Source organism: Heloderma suspectum, chromosome 1 (genome assembly GCF_057233095.1).
Source record: "Heloderma suspectum isolate Gila_16-S chromosome 1, 16-S_ref, whole genome shotgun sequence".
NCBI classification, from domain to species: domain Eukaryota; kingdom Metazoa; phylum Chordata; class Lepidosauria; order Squamata; family Helodermatidae; genus Heloderma; species Heloderma suspectum.
This window is the reverse complement of record NC_139458.1, coordinates 143903678-143922202: the sequence shown is the minus strand read 5'-3', so window position 1 is coordinate 143922202 and position 18525 is coordinate 143903678. Positions and strand designations below refer to the sequence as shown.

The window sequence follows — 18525 nt, the reverse complement described above, 5'->3', positions numbered from 1 at the left end:
AAGCAATTGTACCAAGGCCTGGAAAGGCGGACTTGAAAAAGATTAGCATTTCCAAGGGATACGGGAAATTGTACCAAAGTAGCAGTTATTTGCTTCCAATGTCTCCCAGAAGTGAGATTATACTCAAGGTAAGAATCCACTCCATTCAAGTTTATCACTGACATCCAACAGTGAAGTAATACAAGTCCAATTCTATTAGTTGATGGGAACTCAAGAATTTCACCTCCTTCTATGGGAGGTGCCACTAAGTATCTAAAGTTACCAGCTATTTCATTTCCTCCATTCAAGTTCTGTTACCTTGGTGCCCCTCAGATCAAGACAAACCTAGAAGTCTTTTGTAGGAACCTCTGATCAGGGACTAAGGGTGTGTACAGAACTCTGCACAGCTAATCTTGGGCCACAAAATCCAGACAATTCCAGGTATAGAACAGGGTTGTTGTTGTTCAGTCGTGTCCGACTCTTCGTGACCCCATGGACCATAGCATGCCAGGCCTTCCTGCATATGCTAAATCAGTGGTACAAACCTCTAGTCCTCAAGAGTGTGGGAATAAAAGCTTGGACGATTTTTCAGCATATTAGCAAAGACTAGATGCAGTTTATAGAAGCCATGATCCCTGCAGTTCCATTCAGTCCCTTTCCATAGCTATCCCCAATACTGTTCATTCTGCTATGGCAGACATTGACTAAAAACTGAGGAACACAATTTTAAAGGTACAAAAACATACATGTTCAGTTTCAGAATGTATGTTACCAACACACTCCATCTAGATAATTTGTTTTATTAGGCTTTGCTCCCCAATATTTGCAGGGAACCTGGACAGAGAAGTTTTCACTGTTCTGTTTATGATCCTAGCTCCTCCTAGCACTCATTCTTGCCTCATTTCTACAGGCCTACTTGTCGGAAGAAGATTTTCATGCTGTCCTTGGAATGTCCCGACAGAACTTTGCTGCACTGGCTCCATGGAAGCAACAGGCTCTCAAGAAGAAAAAAGGACTCTTCTAAATGTAAACTTATTTCTGCAATTAGGTGGATGCCAATTTTTAATTAAAAATACATTGAAGTTTGATAACAAGAGTGTATCAGAATGATCAAGCATTTTTTGCCACTGTGAGTTTTGTAGGAAAGAAAGGGAGTTCCTTCCTATATCCTATTATCTTATTCCAAGACACCAGAAAGGTAGGGCAGCCTGGGCGGAAAAAGGCAGCCTTTAAGACTTCCTCTTCCCCTCAGTCTCATCTTTCTCTACCTATGAGAAGAAGCACAGTGTTCTGTTACGGCCAGCCAATGCCAGACTGTCTTGAAGCTGATCATACCATCCGCCCGTTACAACTCCTCTGAATTCCCGATGCTTCGTGCAAAATTTGGCACTTTCATAAAAGATGTGTACACTGCTCCCCCCACCTCCAAATAATCTGCACTGACACTATGCTGGCCTGCATTATGCATACTCAGTGTTAAAGGTTTCTGCAGCTTTCTTTTACCAGCCAGTTTTCTAGTACAGGGAAGCCCCCTACCCCATCCTTGCAAAACTGGAAACCCATTAGATTATCTGAGTCAAACAGCTACATTTCATACAATGTTCAAATTAAAATTGCTTCTTTCCATGCATACCACCACCACCCTTCCCTTCCTTAATCACTCACTAGAAATGTGTTTGTGATCATACTTAAAGATTGACTAGGGCTAATTCTCCAAATAATCTTGTCTAGAATTTATGAGCCTTGATCCTTAGCAAAGAAGCACGACTGCATTTCCATGTGTTGTAACTGGAAATGTGACACAAAACTAGCAACTAGTTTGCTTCACCTCCCAAACGTTTACAATAAGTAGAACTAAACTGGCTATTAGTGACAGTTCTTTAAAACAGCTAATTGAAGAACTCGACGTTTCCTTACAGAAAGAGTGCAGAAAGTGTGGGGAGTTGTACTTCTTACCTTTTAAAGCATTTTTCTTGTCAGCCTTTTTTCTCTTCTTTTCACGGATTGCAACGGCAGGGGAAATAGCTATACTAGATCCAGGGCTGGCATAGTTTTTTCCATGTTCCAGGATCATGTCTGGGGAATGAGGTGGCTTTAGATCTAACAGATCTAACGCCTCCCCTGACCTACCTCCTTTCTGCCCATACTGCTGTCAGAGTAGCTAAGGGGAAATTTCAGCAGTCGATCTCCTTCATGGAGGGAGAGGTCCACAGTATCCTACAGCCCTAGGGGCACCCTCCCAGAGACCACAGGATTGCACCTTTAATTAAATTTATCCCACGTGGCTCACCATATGCATTTTACATTGCAGATTCTCATGCAAAATGAGAAGCTTCCCACATTTGTAGGGAGCAAGTTACCATGCTCATGCATTACAGGACAAAAACAGAATTGGGACAGCTTGTCATCAGACAGTTGCTGTTGTGTCCCAATGAGATAAAGTTTGTAAAGAATGGTTTGTGCCCAGTCTATACTGGCAGAAATAGCCTCTCATTTCCCTGAAGAGGAATGCAAGCGCATTTAAGCTACAACTTCACATATTGTGGCCTAGAATCAGAAAATGAATTTTAGTTCCTAAGAAACACAGCTGATGAAACACATGCATGCACCCTCCCCCATAATGTACATTTCTAGCAGGTTTATACATGTATACCTTTCCAGCAGGTTTATACCCCAAGCACTCACGTGTCTCCAAAATCATAACATATGTTTCTAAGAATCACAAAAATAAGGCAGTAATTTTTAGTGTCAACTGCTGTACAGAAATAAAACCTGCTGTGAAGAGTTGACTTAGTTACAAGGCACTTGTATCTTTCTAGAAAGAAAAATCAGATTCAGCATTAATAAAGCGTGTTTAATTTCTCTGAAATCGATCTACACATTATTTAAAGGGGGGGGGAAGCAGAATTGTAAAGAATACATAGGAACAAGTCTGCTAGAACACAGAAAAGTGCTGCTCCGCATCAAGTTATAATAAGTGTCAAGGGACACAAAGTGACTCCCAACATAAAAACCAAGGCATCTTCCACAATGCACATGCCAGCTCTCGCCTCAACTCATTCCTCTCCCCAAACTTGTTAAAGAATAACTCATTAAAGAAGCAGGGGACTAAAGAAGTGTGTTAACCCTGGAAGCAGACAGCATAGGGTAAACATCTCCCTCTTCAATTTTCATTCTTAGGCAGTTCATTCCCTGTGTTAAGATCTGTTTAAAAGCACACCAATTGTTCTTGTCCAGAAACTCTCAGCTCCTGAAACTCTCATCAGGCCATCTGAAAATGTCCGTTAATTTCAAGTGAAATACTATTTTAACTGTAGATAATTAACATACCCTTGAATTGGTTGCAGTGCTACCCATCTAGCTTCTCAAAGGCTATGTATGAAACGTACTGTCCCCTAATGTTGATGACTTCCTATGAGAAAAAAGGCCCAGGATAAAGAAATCACCAGAATCCTTTGTATCCTCCAACTAATTTTCCACAGACTTGAGTTTTATGCCTCCATCTTATAAAATGCTAAATAAACACATTCCAACTGCGAGGACAAAAGCAAAGCTGAGATTTAACTTTGAGTGGGACAATAGTGCTGCAAGCCCTATAGTTACATGCTTAGATGTTCAATTAGGTTTTTACAGGCTCATGGCTAGAAAAAAACCAACAAGCTTTTTATAAGGAAAAACCTGTATTAAAGAACAGGTGTTTGGTTATTTCTGAAGTTTTCTTCAGCAAACTACCTGAGCTACTTTCTTAATCGATGTATATACAAGATTTGTTTTTCTTTGGGGGTGGGGGTTATGGAGCTTTAGTTACTTAGTGCAAACACATATATGGCTATTTTTCTTTATCAAAAAGAAATATATCAGAAAGATACAGCAGAAATACAATGAATGGAGAAAAGCGGATTCAAAATATGCTAAAGCACATGGACCAAACTATAACTTCTATTGGCTGAACTCATGTTTAGTTGCTGTATCCTTTCTGAAACCAAGAATCGTATACTTGAGAAGATCTCTAAGAATGTTTCATACCATGCTGCTGCTTTGAAAGCAAACCCTCACAAGGTCCTATTCCTTCTAACAGGCAACAGAATTCTGAATACCAGCAGCTGCAGCTCAGACTTTCAAGAGGTTTTCAAGGTTTCTGTATGATTTCTCAAGAGAATCTATAATAAGAGTTGCTAAAAAACATATACTTTAATATTTGGTTTTAAATGAAATCCTGAATGGCTGGGAAAACACTGCACAAGGGTAATATCTTGCACAGCTTCAGCATTACAACATATTAAAGCAGTATATAACTGGGGGAAAATCAATTTAGTGTAGTACAGAATCATCCTCTTACAACAAAATGTATTTCTACAAATTTTGAACAGACGGTGAAATAGAAGCCAATATGTGAAAAAATAATGTCCATACCTATGAAGAGAGCATCAGGTGGGCCCTTCCTTGCTAGCATGTTCTAGTTTAGAGAAAAAAATCCTATTTAGAAGGGTGACATAGGAGTACTTGACTTGTTGCTTGACATAATCGCTGTTTGAGAGACACCGGTTCTTGCAAAGAGCCATGCTTCCAATAGAAGGAACATACATTATTTCAAATTGCATTCTTAGCTCTACAAAACAAAGCAGTTTTGCACACAAAAGACTGGAGTGACACTATACCTGGGCATTCTGCATTTTCTTATTAGAATACCAAACCATAATATTTTGACTGTAACTATACTAGCTATTTGTCCTCACCCTGTATGACATATGGAGCTGTAGATGTCATAACAACTGCTTACTTACAATGGGTTGTATGCAACCCTCACATGAGTGGAAGTCCACTTGTATAATAGGACTTCCTCATCCTATCCTCCCCACTGCCCTGGGATACCTCAGATCTCCTCCAGAGGATCCAACCATCTGGAACAGATTTGGGGGGCACATGGGGAGGAATCCATTCCAGCAGTGGTTCCTCTCCCAATAGAAAGACACCATTGGATACAACAATAGTTGGATCCAGACCCCCTCCATTCACAGAAGGGACTGAGATACAGCAGAGACTCCTACTGGAGGAAGAGTGGGGGGGGGGGGAAGGGATTTTAGCTGAATCACCCTTCCCCCAGAAGAATCCAGTTCCACCTCCCATGCTTTTGAGGCTCCCCTGACTTTCCAGAGCAGCTTTCCAGAGGATGCAGGCAGTTCTGGGGGGAACTGGAAAAAACTGCCTCCTCTCCTGTCTTTTTGCAGGAATGTATCTGGAATAACCCAGTATGTCTATATCTGGAAGTTGGAGGAGTGGGGGAGAGAAGAGATGGAGGGCACGGTCTCAGCATCAGTAACAGTCTAGCCTTACACCAGAATCAAGAGGATTACATTTTGAGGCTCTATTTTTCACTGCAGGAAAATCCCTTTATTCCTTGCTAAAAACATACTGAAGTAACTTTGACTGTTAACAGTACAAAATTACAGTGGCAGAATAACTTAGCATACTATGCTTTCTGGAGTGTGACTTCGAAGAACTTTGTCTTGCTTGACCTATCAGCTAGACAGCAATTCAAGTTATCACCCTGTTACTATCCTACACATAGCAAGTGTCATTTAGAGCTGCCTAGCAGAGTTTGTAATTCTATAAACCCTGCAGAGAAATCCTTCTGCAACAGGTAACACCCATTTGTCTACCTATTTTCAATGCTTTGTGTATTCTACTCCCAGGATCTTATTTTTAGAATGTTCTAATGGTAATAAAAAGAAACACGCACACCCCGCCCAAACAAAGGGGGGAAACATAGCCCTCCCAGCACTTAACACCTTTTCAAATGAGAGGTCTGAGCTAGGAGCAAACCAAGAAGCACCTCAGTTATTCGCAATTTCATTGCTGTGAAAGTGAGAGAACAGGAATTACCTTCCAGCACTAAAGTGAGAAACTGGCACAAATTAATCCTACAGTGTTTTGCTTTTTTGCCAAAATTACTTATAAAATAAGCTTCATGTTATCTAAATACATTTTAAATAACTAAACCCTAACATTTCTGCCCTGAAACGTTTTGCAAACATCAAATAACCACTTCTGAAAATTTTCTGATTTTTTTCAACTGATTTAACTGCACTTACCACACATCTAGAATAAAGCCAGGTACATTTTAATGTTTCAGCTGTCAGCACATGACTGTTGCCCAATACAGTAAAGTTGGGAGAGACACCCCCACCCCCACTGAAGCACGTGCAGTTTTTCTTGTCAGAAGGCTGACACAAATACAGGGAACAGAGAACAGAACTATTGTTCGTGCTTCCTTTACTAATTAGCATTGGCTGGCCACTGCTTGAAAAGGGCCTGCCCAATGCCAGGACACGAACGTCTACTCTTAGCTGCCTCTCTCACAGCCCAACCAGGACAGTCTTCAGTGAAACACAGCAAATATATATATATATATATATATACACACACACACACACTCACACACACTCACAGAGAAATAAAATCGTGCTGCAAAAGGCAGTACTTAGAAAAGAATGCAGTCAAAAAGAATAAAAACTTTTAAAGTTAAAATATATCTCTCATTATTAAACAAGGATGAAGGTGAACTGTGTGAAGATGACATATGCAATGCGTTTCAGAGCACCAACAGTTTGTTTCCTGGATCTGTATGATCCTGCATTACAAATCATGAGTGTCCAAGTCCATCTGTTTCAGCAATTCCAGGTCCCTCCCTTTAGCCTATCATCGGCACTTTCCAATGAATATTATGGACACAATATATGCCAGGTTACAGGCTACTGCTTATTTTGCTGTTGTGCTGGGAAGAAGGAGAAAGCCACCCAATACAAAGGATCTTCTCCATTTCCCCATGATAAGCAAATGGGTGAACTTGCAGTCTCCTCTCATAATATCCTTTGGATGAGTTTTTGAAGGAGCTATTAAATCCTTTAGCCTGATTAACTCCATTGCTGTAAATATTATTTCTTGAACATCTTAACAGAAAACAAAACAAACAAAAGACAAAAACAAAAAAGGAAGAGAACTCTGGATAGAAGAAGGTTAACTGCATGGCTGAAGTCCAAAGGAAGGTGTAGAATGATCCATTCCTCCTATTTCAAGGGATTTGTCTCAACTATGCCCTGAGTTCTTGGGGGTTTGTGGCTCCTGCAAGTCAGGCAAACGTTCAAAATCCTTTGTGCTCAGGAAGAGATATATTCTTCACAGGGGCTGCCGAACCAGCTTTCCCACCTCCATGCAAGGCAGCTGCATATTCTTTTCTGTTTCTAGCAACTCATCGAATATCTCCCTAGGAAACACGAGAAACATGCATATCAGTGACTGAGGAATGCATATATGAGGCAGCAAAGGCATGTGGGATGCGCAAGACAAAGGCATTCAAGGGAATTTCCTCAGCCACAGAAAATCTACAGAGCATAGCTTGGCATGTATCTCATAAGCAATTCAGGACCGAACTAGAGCTAACAATTAGGAAAATAGGAGCACATTTTAGACAACTAAAAGCTTTTAGAGCAGGGGTGGAGAACTTTTTTCAGCCCGAGGGGTGAATTCCATTTTGGAGAAGCTCTAGGACAGCCTTCCCCAACCATCTCCAGATGTTTTGTACTTCAGCTCCCATCAGCCCCAGCCAGCATGGCAAATAGCCAGGAAATCTGGGGGTTTTGGTTCAGAACACCTGGATGGCACCAGGTTGGGGAAGGCTGCTCTAGGGGATCAGATTCCATTGGTGGGCAAAACTGAAAGCAGGGGAGGTGGAAGGCAAAGGAGTGGGGCCAAAATACAAAAGAATATCAGCATATTGTAGCTAAAAGCTCTTACTGCCAGTAATGAAGCCTTAGGAGACGCATTTCAGCCTTTTGGAACGGAAAAAAATCTGCACAAAAGCTGGGAAACCACCAAACAATCAGTAGTCAGGGAAAGGGGGTGTGGTCATCTGGGGAATCCCATAGGGCCGGATTGGGACCCCAGGAGGGCTGGATTTGGCCCCCGGGCCTGATGATCCCCAACCTTAGGATGGAAATACATTTATTTAGAGGGATTAATAGAAAATGCAAATCAAAAGATTGGGCTTCACAGGGAGAACACATAAAGGATATTTACTTGTGCATATAAAAGAAGATGTAGCCACTCCGGTCTCTGTCACTCTGCACAGACGCCTCTTGAGTTCTGGATACTTCCAAGTCATTATATGTGAACCACGCCTGCTTGCGAATGTCATATACATCACTAATATAGTGACCTTAAAATGACAGAATAAAGAAAAAGAAGGAGTGGGTGCGGGGAATACACTGAGAAACAGACTGTAATTTCCAGGCTACATTAAGAACTGAAAGTATTTTCAAGCCAGTTATTTTTAAACCCAGTACGTACAAATTGGAAGACCTAAGAAATGCTATCATTTGTGCAAACAAATCTATTTTGTTATTTTTAACATGATCAATTTAAATAATTTGAATGAAACTCACTTAAAGAATCTGATTTCTCTTACATACTACTACTGAAAGAGTAGTCAACATGGTGTAGTGGCAAGAGTGTTGGACTGGGAGCTGGGAGATCCGGGTTCTAGTCCCCACTCAGCCATGGAAGCTCACTGGGTGACTTTGGGCCAGTCACAGACTCTCAGCCCAACCCACCTCATAGGGTTGCTGTTGTGAGGATAAAATGGAGAGGAGGACGATAATGAAAGCCGCCTTGGGTTCCTTGCAAAAGGAAAAAAGGCGGGGTATAAATGCAATAAATAAAAATAAATAAATACTGGAATGATCTTTCCAGATGCAAGGTTTACCGTTCAATAAGTGCGAAGTTGTTATATTGTATCCCCTAGTTAAGAAATTGTATTTTTCAAGCACACAAAATAAATTATTTTATTTTATTTATTACATTTCTATACTGCCCAATAGCCAAAGCTCTCTGGGCAGTTCAGAACAATTAAAACAATAAAATACAACATGATCAAATATAGTACAAAAGTTTAAAACTACAGTATAAAACAAAACAAAACAAAAAACAAAACCTAGTAGTATTACCATTATTTCCCCTTCCCCAGGGTTTCTGGTAGCCAAGAAGACCCCAAGAGGGGTGCCTTTTCTGTACAGAGTAGAACTATTAGAGCGATGATCTTTGACTTACCTGACGAGGATGTGTCTCCAATATGGCTGACAACACTAATGAGACGATAGGAATTAGGAAGCTCTCCTGTCTGGGGAAGAATTTCTTCATTAGCTTTGCTTGGTTTTTGAATAGTTTTTCTAATTTATTCAGGCAGGTTGGTGGTTTGATTAGGGATTTATGGCAAAGCTAGGCCATATTATGCTAAACACTGGAAAAATTTATTTGAAATCTAGCTTCTTTAGTTAGATCTGCTCCTTAAAAAGTAATTGATTAAATATCAGTTCAGTGATTCATCAATGTTTGACCAATAAAATCCCCACCCCTAAACTGGAGATTAAGCTATTTCCCTTGTTGCCTGTGGATGCCATATTAATAAAATGATGTAAGGTTTTCTTCTTAGTTTACAATACCTATGCAAATAATTCTATGTAACTACTTTACAATTATATCCTTGGGAAGTGAAACAACAAAATCTGTATTAATTTCCATTGTGTTAAAAATTAAATTTCCTCAATGGGATGTACTCTGAACACACTAATGGATTGGTTTTCCATTTTACCCTGTGCTTCCTAAGGCAAACATTTTATCCAAAGCCCCTCCTATCTGGGACCAGTCCTTTTCATTCCATTTGTTAAAATCCCAGAAACTGACATACCGTCAATCTGTCACCCTGAGTTCCATAAGGCTCAGGATGGAAAGTCAGACTTTGCTATGTGTTGCCAAGTAACAGCCCACACCAAGGGATGGGGAATCTCCAGTAGGGGCTGGAAGCAGCCTACAGGGCTTCTCTATCCAGTCTGCAGTGTCCTCTCTTCACAACAATTAGGCCCTTAAAAAGATTCCACTGGTTCCAGTTGAAGGTGTTTTTTTTTTTACCTAACTGCTGTGCTAGGAGGGCAGAATTAGAGATGTGAAGGCCTGGAAAAAAAATGGGAAAATTTGGAAGAAAAAACATTTTTTTCCCATTTTTGCCGTGCAGGACCATTTTTGTTTTTTTCCTGAAAAATTGGAAATACCAAACAGCTTTGGATTATGAAATATTTTCTTTTAGAATTTAAGACAAGGTGATTATATATTGTTACCAAGCCTTTACTCCCCCAAAATGATTTCTAAAAATTATGTAATAAGAACATTTTTATAGAAAGAAAGACTAGCGATGTAAAATATTTGGAAATAATGAAGCCATGGGGGAATGTTTTTTTAATCCTATCTGTAAGATTCCCAGCATAGTTATTTCTTCCATTCATTATTAAAATTATTGATCTAATGTATCTTTTACTGATAGACATGTAAGGATGCTCCAAGTCATGCTCAGTTTCCCAACATGTGAGTACAGTCAGCATATCACAATATGGAAGAAAATGTGCATTCTTGATAGTTTGGGTTTTGTTCTACAAGTCCAGTGTTTCTGGTCTTGTTCTGGTTAGATGCTGTAACAGTCAATGTAGTTCTAATCTAAAACTCACACGTAAAAACCCATTGGAGGTTATTCCACTACTGTCAGCAGATGCAATAGAACAGCATGACGGTTATCTCATCTAAGTTTCTTTCTTTTAAAAAATTAACTTTGAGGCTTGGGTCTATAAAACTCACTGCCAATTTTTAATAAAGTTGTTAATTATACCTCACCACTAGGGAATGCTGCCTCAGCTATAAAACTTTTTAATTGCTGCCACTAGAATAAACCCTACCTAAAAGAAATTCAGTAGCTTGGTTCCTATGGCATAAGCACGGGACTGACACTACCACTAGAGACCACCTTTCAAAATGTACAAAAAATAAGATATTCATTAACATAAATTTACAAAAGTGAATAAAATGTTACTCTTCAAATAATGTTGAGATTGCTTAAGGGTTCTTAAATTAAATATGGTTGCTTACCATTCATAAGCTGAGTCTTTCCCAGCTAAATAAAATCTCAACAGCTTTTCTTTCAGATCAGATTTCCTTAAGCTCCACCCCAAAAACAGGAACAGGCTTAGGAATTTCCCTAAGCGTTCTTACAAACAGGTACAGAAGCTGTACACCAGTCTTCCTCTGCCTCCAGATCTTCCTGTTTCTTCTGGCTTCCAGAATGATTCAGATGTTTCAGGGACTGGTTGATGTTCCTTCTGGTCAGACATTTATAGGAACCTAAAATATGTACATCTTGGTTGGCTCATAAAATCATCATATCTGGTATATTAAATTTAAAAGTATCATTTATTCAGGCAAATTTACTAAATGAGTTTACTTTTAAATGTTTTAAAATATAATGATAATTTTATGAGCAAGCCAGGTTATACATAACATAACTTTAGGAACATAGAGGCTGCTTTATGTTCCTAAAGCAGCTGTCCCCAGCCTGGTGCCTTCCAGATGTGTTGGACTACAGTACCCAGCATTCCTGACCATTGGCCATGCTGCCTGAGGCTGATGGGAGCTGAAGTCCAAAATACCTGGAGGGTACCAGGCTGGGGAAGGCTGTCCTAAAGCAACGAAGTGACATTTGATCTGTAAAGAGCGCTAAAAAATAAGTATTACTTATTTTCCCATTTCTGTTTTTTCTGAAGAAAAAAAAAAACACAGGAAAAGTCCCCCCCCCCCCATGGCTTCAAAATTCCCAAAAGTTTTATGTCTCTAGGTGGAATGCAATCTTTCCAAATCATTCAGAACACACACAAAACAGGTCTTCAGCATATTAGCAGGTGCTTGTACGATTACGTCCGGACTAAGAACCCCATATTACCTACAACATAATCACTGTGCTGAATGAAATACCAGTTTATATTAGCCAGTAAATCAAGCAGCTCTTTCCCCCTACTCCATCCAGTTTCCCTGCAGAAGGTCACTTTTTCCCCCATCTCTAAGAGAAGAACAAGAGTAACACATCTAAGTACATGTAGGTGAATACACTGCCCTGCTATGAGGCAAGTTGATCCTCTTGGCTCAAGCGGCAGAGCAAGCATGCCGCCATCTGCCTGCTGCTGCCCACCTCATCCACCCATAAGAAAGCGGGATGCCTTCTGGCCTTGAAGCAGCTTTTGCCAGCTGGCGTGCTATCCCAGTTGCTGTGTTCTGCCCCCACCCCTCAGGTGCAGCTGTGGTAAGAGTGTAGCAGTAGCAAATGACACGCAAGAATTGCAGCCACTGGTACCTGGCTGGGCCTTCAATTTTGAGAGAGTCCAGCTGTATTCCAGCGGCTGCCTTCCATATGCACCACTTGCCATTGCTACGCTCTCACCACAGCTGCACCTATGAGGAAGGGTGGAGCAAAAAGTAGCTCCCCAGCCCATGGCTCCCACCTCTCACACACATGGCCAGCACACACAGAGCTGAGTGCCACAAGCTCGCGGAGCTCTCTGAGTACAAAGTGGCCCATCAACTGATTTGGCTGCACCCGAAATAGGTTTTGGCTGGGAGTGGGAAGATAGCTATGCCTTTCACTGTACATCCCTTTCACTCATTGTTCCTTAGGATCTGTATTTCTGTAGGGAATAGCTTTATGAATCCATAAGGATAAATAGAGTGTTTGGGGCTGATTCTCTGCTCACTGTTTCAGGAAATCATGTGGCACCCAGCAGCTCCACTTTGGTGGGAACAGAGAGAGACTGAGAGATGGGCTTTTCCCCCAGCTTCAGCGTAAGGACTAGGCAGCAGCTTATGCCACACACCTCACCCTGTTCCCTGCATCATTGTGATTAAAGCTACCTCTCCTTCCCCTCAAGAAAGCTATTTTCATCCCTTCATGCTACACAATACCATAGCCATGAAGTCTTTAAGCAAGCACCTCAATTGAAAATGGAACGGAGAATAGGAAGCATGTGATGACCTCAATCTTACATGTTTACTCACATGTAAGTTCCACTTACTTCAATGGTGCTACTTCCAAGTAAGCATGCCTAGGATTGTAGCTTCAGACCCTCCCACCCCAATTTGAAGGTGAGAAGCCCCACCCCTTTCCCTAATATAATGCAATTAATTAATTAACTTAATACCCTAGCAAGAAGCAAGCAAGTTCTGGCTTGTGGAAGATGTATTCACAGTATGTATACATTTGTTTGTATTGTCTTTCCCAACTGTAGTTCTCATCCTCAGGCTACCCATATATTAAGGAACTTAACTGAGTTCCTTTCAGCTTGGGATGGACGGTAGCTTTTGAAGGGACCAGCCTAATTACCTGGTGATAGGCTCAACCACTTAAAGCTATATTGCTCTTAACCTTTATCTTGTATGTAAGGAGGATTTATGCCAAACTAAGACTTTTACACCCAGGGAGAGGTACTTGTGAGACTTTCTGCCTCAGGTCCCAAAATGACTTAGTCAAGCTTGAATACTATGTACCTTGTGGGTGTGGGCATGGGCGTGTGCACACACCCACCCCCACCCACGCCATTTGCTGTTTTGTTTCAGGCAGCAAAATGGCTTGGGCCAGTCTTGAGGCAGGGATTGAACCCAAGTCACCAAGGCCCAAAGTTTACTATCTGCAGTCACTCACCACTTGGCAGCAATTGAGGGAACTTTACAAACTTTCTCAAAGATGGCCAAGTGCACCATGCCACACAAACTGCACTAACAGAAAAGTTCCTATTAGGCATTTACACATCCTCTGTTCCACATGTAGCAATAACAGGAGCAAGAGTTGGCTCCACAATATCCCAGATCATCACCTCAGCATTTCTTTTCAGTTCCTCAGCTTCTGCTTCTGAATACTCCATGTCTAGAAAATCCTCATTCCCAGAGTCCTCATCAGAGCCAAGACTATCCAGAAGGGAGCTGTTAAACTCTAAATAGCATGAAAATGACACTGCATAAGACCCTTGATCATATGCATGAAACAAAGATGACAAGACTTTATACAACGGAGTGGCCAATGTATCAGCCCACTGTACATCCAAAACATTCAACCCTCTTTTGTCAAAGGTGCCAAGGAAAAGTTTCTATTACGTATATACCCAGAGCCATAGCAAACATTATCTGTGCTTTCAACTTAGATTTTTAGGTAGAAAGACAACATTTTCCTTCCAGGCTTCACTGAACAGCTAGAGGTGCAGCTCTCAAATGTTGCTGCTCCAGTTAAAGGTGGCATGCAACCAGAGTGCTGGCAGCATCTTGTTTCCTCACTGTTTACTCATGGCAAGAAGTGCTCTTCATGACAGTTTACACTGTTTGCTTGACTGAACAAAGTATACACAATTTTCGTTCAAAAAGCAGGAAATAGTAAACTCTGCAGGAGCTTAAACTTCACAGGATTTATGTAACAGACATTCAGTATCCTGAAGAAAACGACACTTGTTGTACAAGCGAATTTCTCCTCACACGATGAGACATTTTCCTCTCCTTGCAGTCTCCCAAGCGCTACCAAAATCTGCTCCACAGGCTCCCCCAACTCTCCTGAGCAGGTTTTGAGACTGCAGCAGGGAGGAAGAATCACCCTGTCCCCTTTCTGCTGAAGGAAGCTGTTCTGTCAGTGAGATATATTAACTGGAGTTGCTACTGAATGTTGTAGAAAATGAAATTGCAAGTGAATTTGGGGGTTTTCTCTGGGAAAACATCTGAGGAATTTCAAGGGAGGCCACAAATGTTTCATTAAGACTAGCAAACAATTTAATTGGGGTTTCACACATCTTTACTTCTGAACATGAGATGGACTGTGCATGTTGCATTTTCAGAATTTACCAGCAGAATTTGCTTTTATAACAAAGCTGAAATGAAAAGACTAGAGCACAATCTGATACAAACAAGGCATAGAACAAAACACCAGCCTGCTTTTAAGTGCTCTGAGCAGTCAAAAGTATGATATTAAAATATATCTCTATTTTCTATTGTGTATCTCACCTTGTAGACTTAATTCAGTGGCTCGTTTAAGGTCATCATCTTCTTTTTGTTCTCGCGCCTCCTGCTGGAGTAGAGAACCAAACTTAGTTTAATGAGACACTTGCTGTTCTTATGACAGGCTCCCTGCTTCTGCCATTGAGAACTATGCAGTTTCTACAACAAACTTAATTCCCTGTGCAGGCAGGTCTATGACCAGCAAGAGTCCAAATGCTCTGAAGAACAAGCCTTAATTAAGTTTGTTCAAGTTGCTTGAGTTTGGTATGCAACACAGCAAGTCCCTAGTACCACAACATGCTCTCTACAGCGTTTCTTCTGGAAAGTCTTGAAATCAGTGTGAACCACTTGCAAAACAAAGCACAATAGTCTTGAACAAAAATCCCCACAATGTGGCCAGATGTATGCTAAGCTCTCTGCCTAAGCTGAGGACACAAATGAAGGGACGGACACACACACGCCCCTACTACATTTTAAAAGTATTCAAAGAGTAGTGGTGCTTGCAACTTAATAAAGAACAGACCTCATGGATATGGCCTCTGTACGCTCAACTGGCTCCTCCTCCACCTTCAAATAGTTCAGTTACAAGGCAGACTTATTTTTAGGGTGTTTACTCCTAATCCCACCTTCATCATCAGAGTTATTCACAATGGCTGCATCCATACCTACTCAACTTCTTTATCAATTTTAATGTATTTAACAAAAGTATAAACATACCAGGGAAACAGCTGGATTGAGAAAGAATCTCCCCCCCCCCACACACACACATAATGGAAGAATACAGTTCTTCATATTCCGTGGTATGTTTATTCCTCATTTTGTCCATTCCCTGAGCATGTGCAGAGTGTGCTTTTTATTCAAACAAAGAGAAGCTTGCTAATCTTTCCCTTCATGCTGCGTTTGTACAAGTGTGACTGCTTCAGAAAGAACTTTCCATTATACTGTCTCTTTTTCATGCGTTTCATAATAGAAGTGTGGTGTAGTGGTTAGAGGCCGGCCCAAAGTCACCCAGTGAGATAACTAACAGGAGGTTTGATCATGAGCTGGATGTGGAAATACAAAGCTGAGCTGGGGGCGAGTGGGGTGCTGACATGTGTAGGAGTAAGTCGCATTGAACTCAGTAAGACTTACTTCTGAGTAGACATGCGCAGAGTTGGTTCTCCTCTCCATTTTAGCCTCACAGCGTCAACAACAACACTGGATGTGGAAATATAAAGCTTAGCAGGGAGAATAATGCCTCATGCAGGGCTCCGGACCGGCATGGTCATTTTAAAAGGTTTTTTCTTTCTTTAAAACAGCGTTGCTTTAAACAAAGAGTGCATCGCTCAGGCACACCTAGGACAGCCTGGTTTTGGGAAGCCCCTAGGAGGAGGAAGTGTTTTGGCTTCAATTTAAAAAGAACACCCACAAACAAGGTGGTGAGCACAATTCATTTTTTTTAAAAACTTGCGTATTTATTATCGGAACATACTACACTGCGTTTATTTACAAAAATTCCATGACTCTTTGCGGATGACAAAAAAAAAGGCTGCATGACTGCTGGCTCTGCAGGACCTCGTGGTGCCATTCCTCTGAGGATTCCGTGGTACGGACTGAAGGGAATTCGATCCCATTTCAGTCCATGGCAGAATTCTCTGACATCCCTATACATCTCACCACTATTTGTGGAGTTCGTGGGTGCATGGGGCAGGGCCTTCTAAGCAGTGGCACCGAGGTTGTGGAACCCTCAACCAAGAGGCATATTTGACTTTGATAGATCAGGGCTGGGCAACATATGTGTCTGCTTGCTGAATTTCCTGCTGAAATTCAGTGGCATGGCAGTGGTGGCCAAAAAGCCACATTTCTCCTCTAAAACAAGGCGTATAGCTTACGCCTTGTTTTAAAACAAAATTGTGCTGCTGGAAACCCCAAGGGAGTATGATTTTGCTTTAAAAGAGGGGTGGGCAACTTGTGGCCCTCCAGATGTTTTGGCCTACAACTCCCATGATACCTCACCATTGGCTATGCTGGCTAAGACTGATAGGAGTTTTAGGCCAAAACATCTGAAGCACCACAAGTTGTTCACCACTGCTTTACAAACAAGTGCACACTCCCCTTGCATTTTGCTTTAAAGGGAAAATAAAGCTTTTTTTGCCACTAACAAATTTCAGCAACAGAGGGGTGAGGATTGGCTCCCAGATCAATGGAACTTGCCTAATCCTGTGATAGATGATTAAGACCATTATTTTTCTTTCTTTTCTTTCTTTTTTTCCGTTACCCTGTTCATTATCTTTTGCTCTCTTTAGTTAATTGCTCCTGATTTTGACTGCTGATACTATTAATGTATATTAATTTACTTCTTTTGTAATTTAATTGTATTGTTTTATTTGTATTTTTTAACCTTTTGTATGATGCTTTGAGGGCTTTTTGACCAAAAAGCCACATAAATAGAAACAGAACAATGACAGCAACAATCTCCCCCAAACAAGAGTGAGAGGTGGGGAATGGAGAAACTAATTACTGATGTCACAAGTTGGGGGGGGGGGGGGATGCAGGGAGAACATGACAAAACTCTCCAAAAGCAGCTCTCTACTCTGGAGCTCATTTTCTAACATCCAGTTTGTGAGAAATGTCTTTCCAAGAAGTCACGAATAAGATAGTGAGTTTGAAGTACAAGGTTCATGAATTCTAAATGGTTGAGCAAGATAGAGCAGTTGACTCAGAATGGTTTTGGGTTGTATCCAATGTTAGTTCTACTTAGAATAGGCCCATCAAAATAAATGGGACTTAAGTTAGACTACTATTGGATACAACCCTGTGTGCATGTGTGTCATATTTTCAGCAGTCCTGGGATTAGGAAAAGGGAATCCTGGAGTTTTCTTTGCCTGATAGCAGCTGCTCTTTTCAATAGAGATGAGCAACACTGCATCAGGGGATTTATGCAGGGATGATATTTTCTCCTAACTTTTCACAAACCAAGACTAGCAGAAACATCACAGGCAGCTGCAATGGTCTGATTCTGTAGTGGGGAAAAAAATAGAGGCACAAATCTGACTAGAAGGCCTTACCTTATACAACTGAACCCAAAGTTGCTAAAACTACTCCTCAAAAATATGCCAGATTCAGTAAGATACATTTGTGTTTTTGCTTATACATCTCTCCATAAAAGCCTTTGTTCATAAAAAACAAGAGTTTTAAATTTGAGGTTCGTAAACAAAGGTCTGTAGTGCTATACTATTTAGTGAGCCAAAAAGGAATCGTTCATCTCTCTCTCTCTCCATCAGAGACATTGAGCGTGAGTGTTGTATGTGATTTCTTAGCAGCAGAGAAGGCATTCCTGGATAGCTGTTTGATTTCTAATGCTTGAGAAAGCGCATTGGCTCTTACTTGTTCTTGGAGGCTCTGAGCCAAAGCCTGCTGTAGCTCCTGTTCTTCTCTCTCTTGCTCCATGTCATACTGTTGCAGCCAATCGACCTCCCCCTGAGTGCCTTCCGGAGTTTTGTTTTCCTTATTCTCATCAAAATCTTTAGTTATCTCAGTGAAGTTGGCAAAACCTATGGAAACAAAAACACCACATGGATGGTTTAATCTGGTTTCTGGGAGGATTTGTGGGAGGCAGTTCTCTTGATGGCCACCAGCAAAGTCCTTTTCACACCACTCAAATCTCAG

At 41.1% G+C, this 18525-nt stretch overlaps 2 protein-coding genes across 13 annotated transcripts in view; one reads left to right on the top strand and one right to left on the bottom strand.

Annotated features, from left to right (window-relative positions):
* The window catches only part of VIL1 (villin 1), a 40879-nt gene extending 36723 nt beyond the window's left edge, over positions 1–4156 (top strand). Inside the window, exons 20-21 of one of the 2 annotated variants that reach the window (XM_084805861.1) lie at positions 890–1005; positions 4058–4156. In XM_084805861.1, coding sequence (XP_084661987.1) covers positions 890–1003 — 114 coding nt within the window. In that variant the 3' untranslated portion in view covers positions 1004–1005; positions 4058–4156. Of the gene's footprint in view, positions 1–889; positions 3521–4057 lie in introns of those variants that run through there. The other variant, XM_084805852.1, reaches the window with a different exon arrangement.
* A 1922-nt stretch (positions 4157–6078) lies between these two features.
* The window catches only part of USP37 (ubiquitin specific peptidase 37), a 65924-nt gene continuing 53477 nt past the window's right edge, over positions 6079–18525 (bottom strand). For 6 of the 11 annotated variants that reach the window (XM_084805756.1, XM_084805764.1, XM_084805749.1 and 3 more), the window contains 6 exons: positions 18244–18410; positions 14884–14947; positions 13716–13831; positions 9085–9154; positions 8056–8194; positions 6079–7243 (listed from right to left, as the gene is read on the bottom strand). In XM_084805756.1, coding sequence (XP_084661882.1) covers positions 7156–7243; positions 8056–8194; positions 9085–9154; positions 13716–13831; positions 14884–14947; positions 18244–18410 — 644 coding nt within the window. In that variant the 3' untranslated portion in view covers positions 6079–7155. Of the gene's footprint in view, positions 7244–8055; positions 8195–9084; positions 9155–9869; positions 9985–11096; positions 11200–13715; positions 13832–14883; positions 14948–18243; positions 18411–18525 lie in introns of those variants that run through there. The other 5 variants (XM_084805784.1, XM_084805773.1, XM_084805804.1 and 2 more) reach the window with 3 other exon arrangements.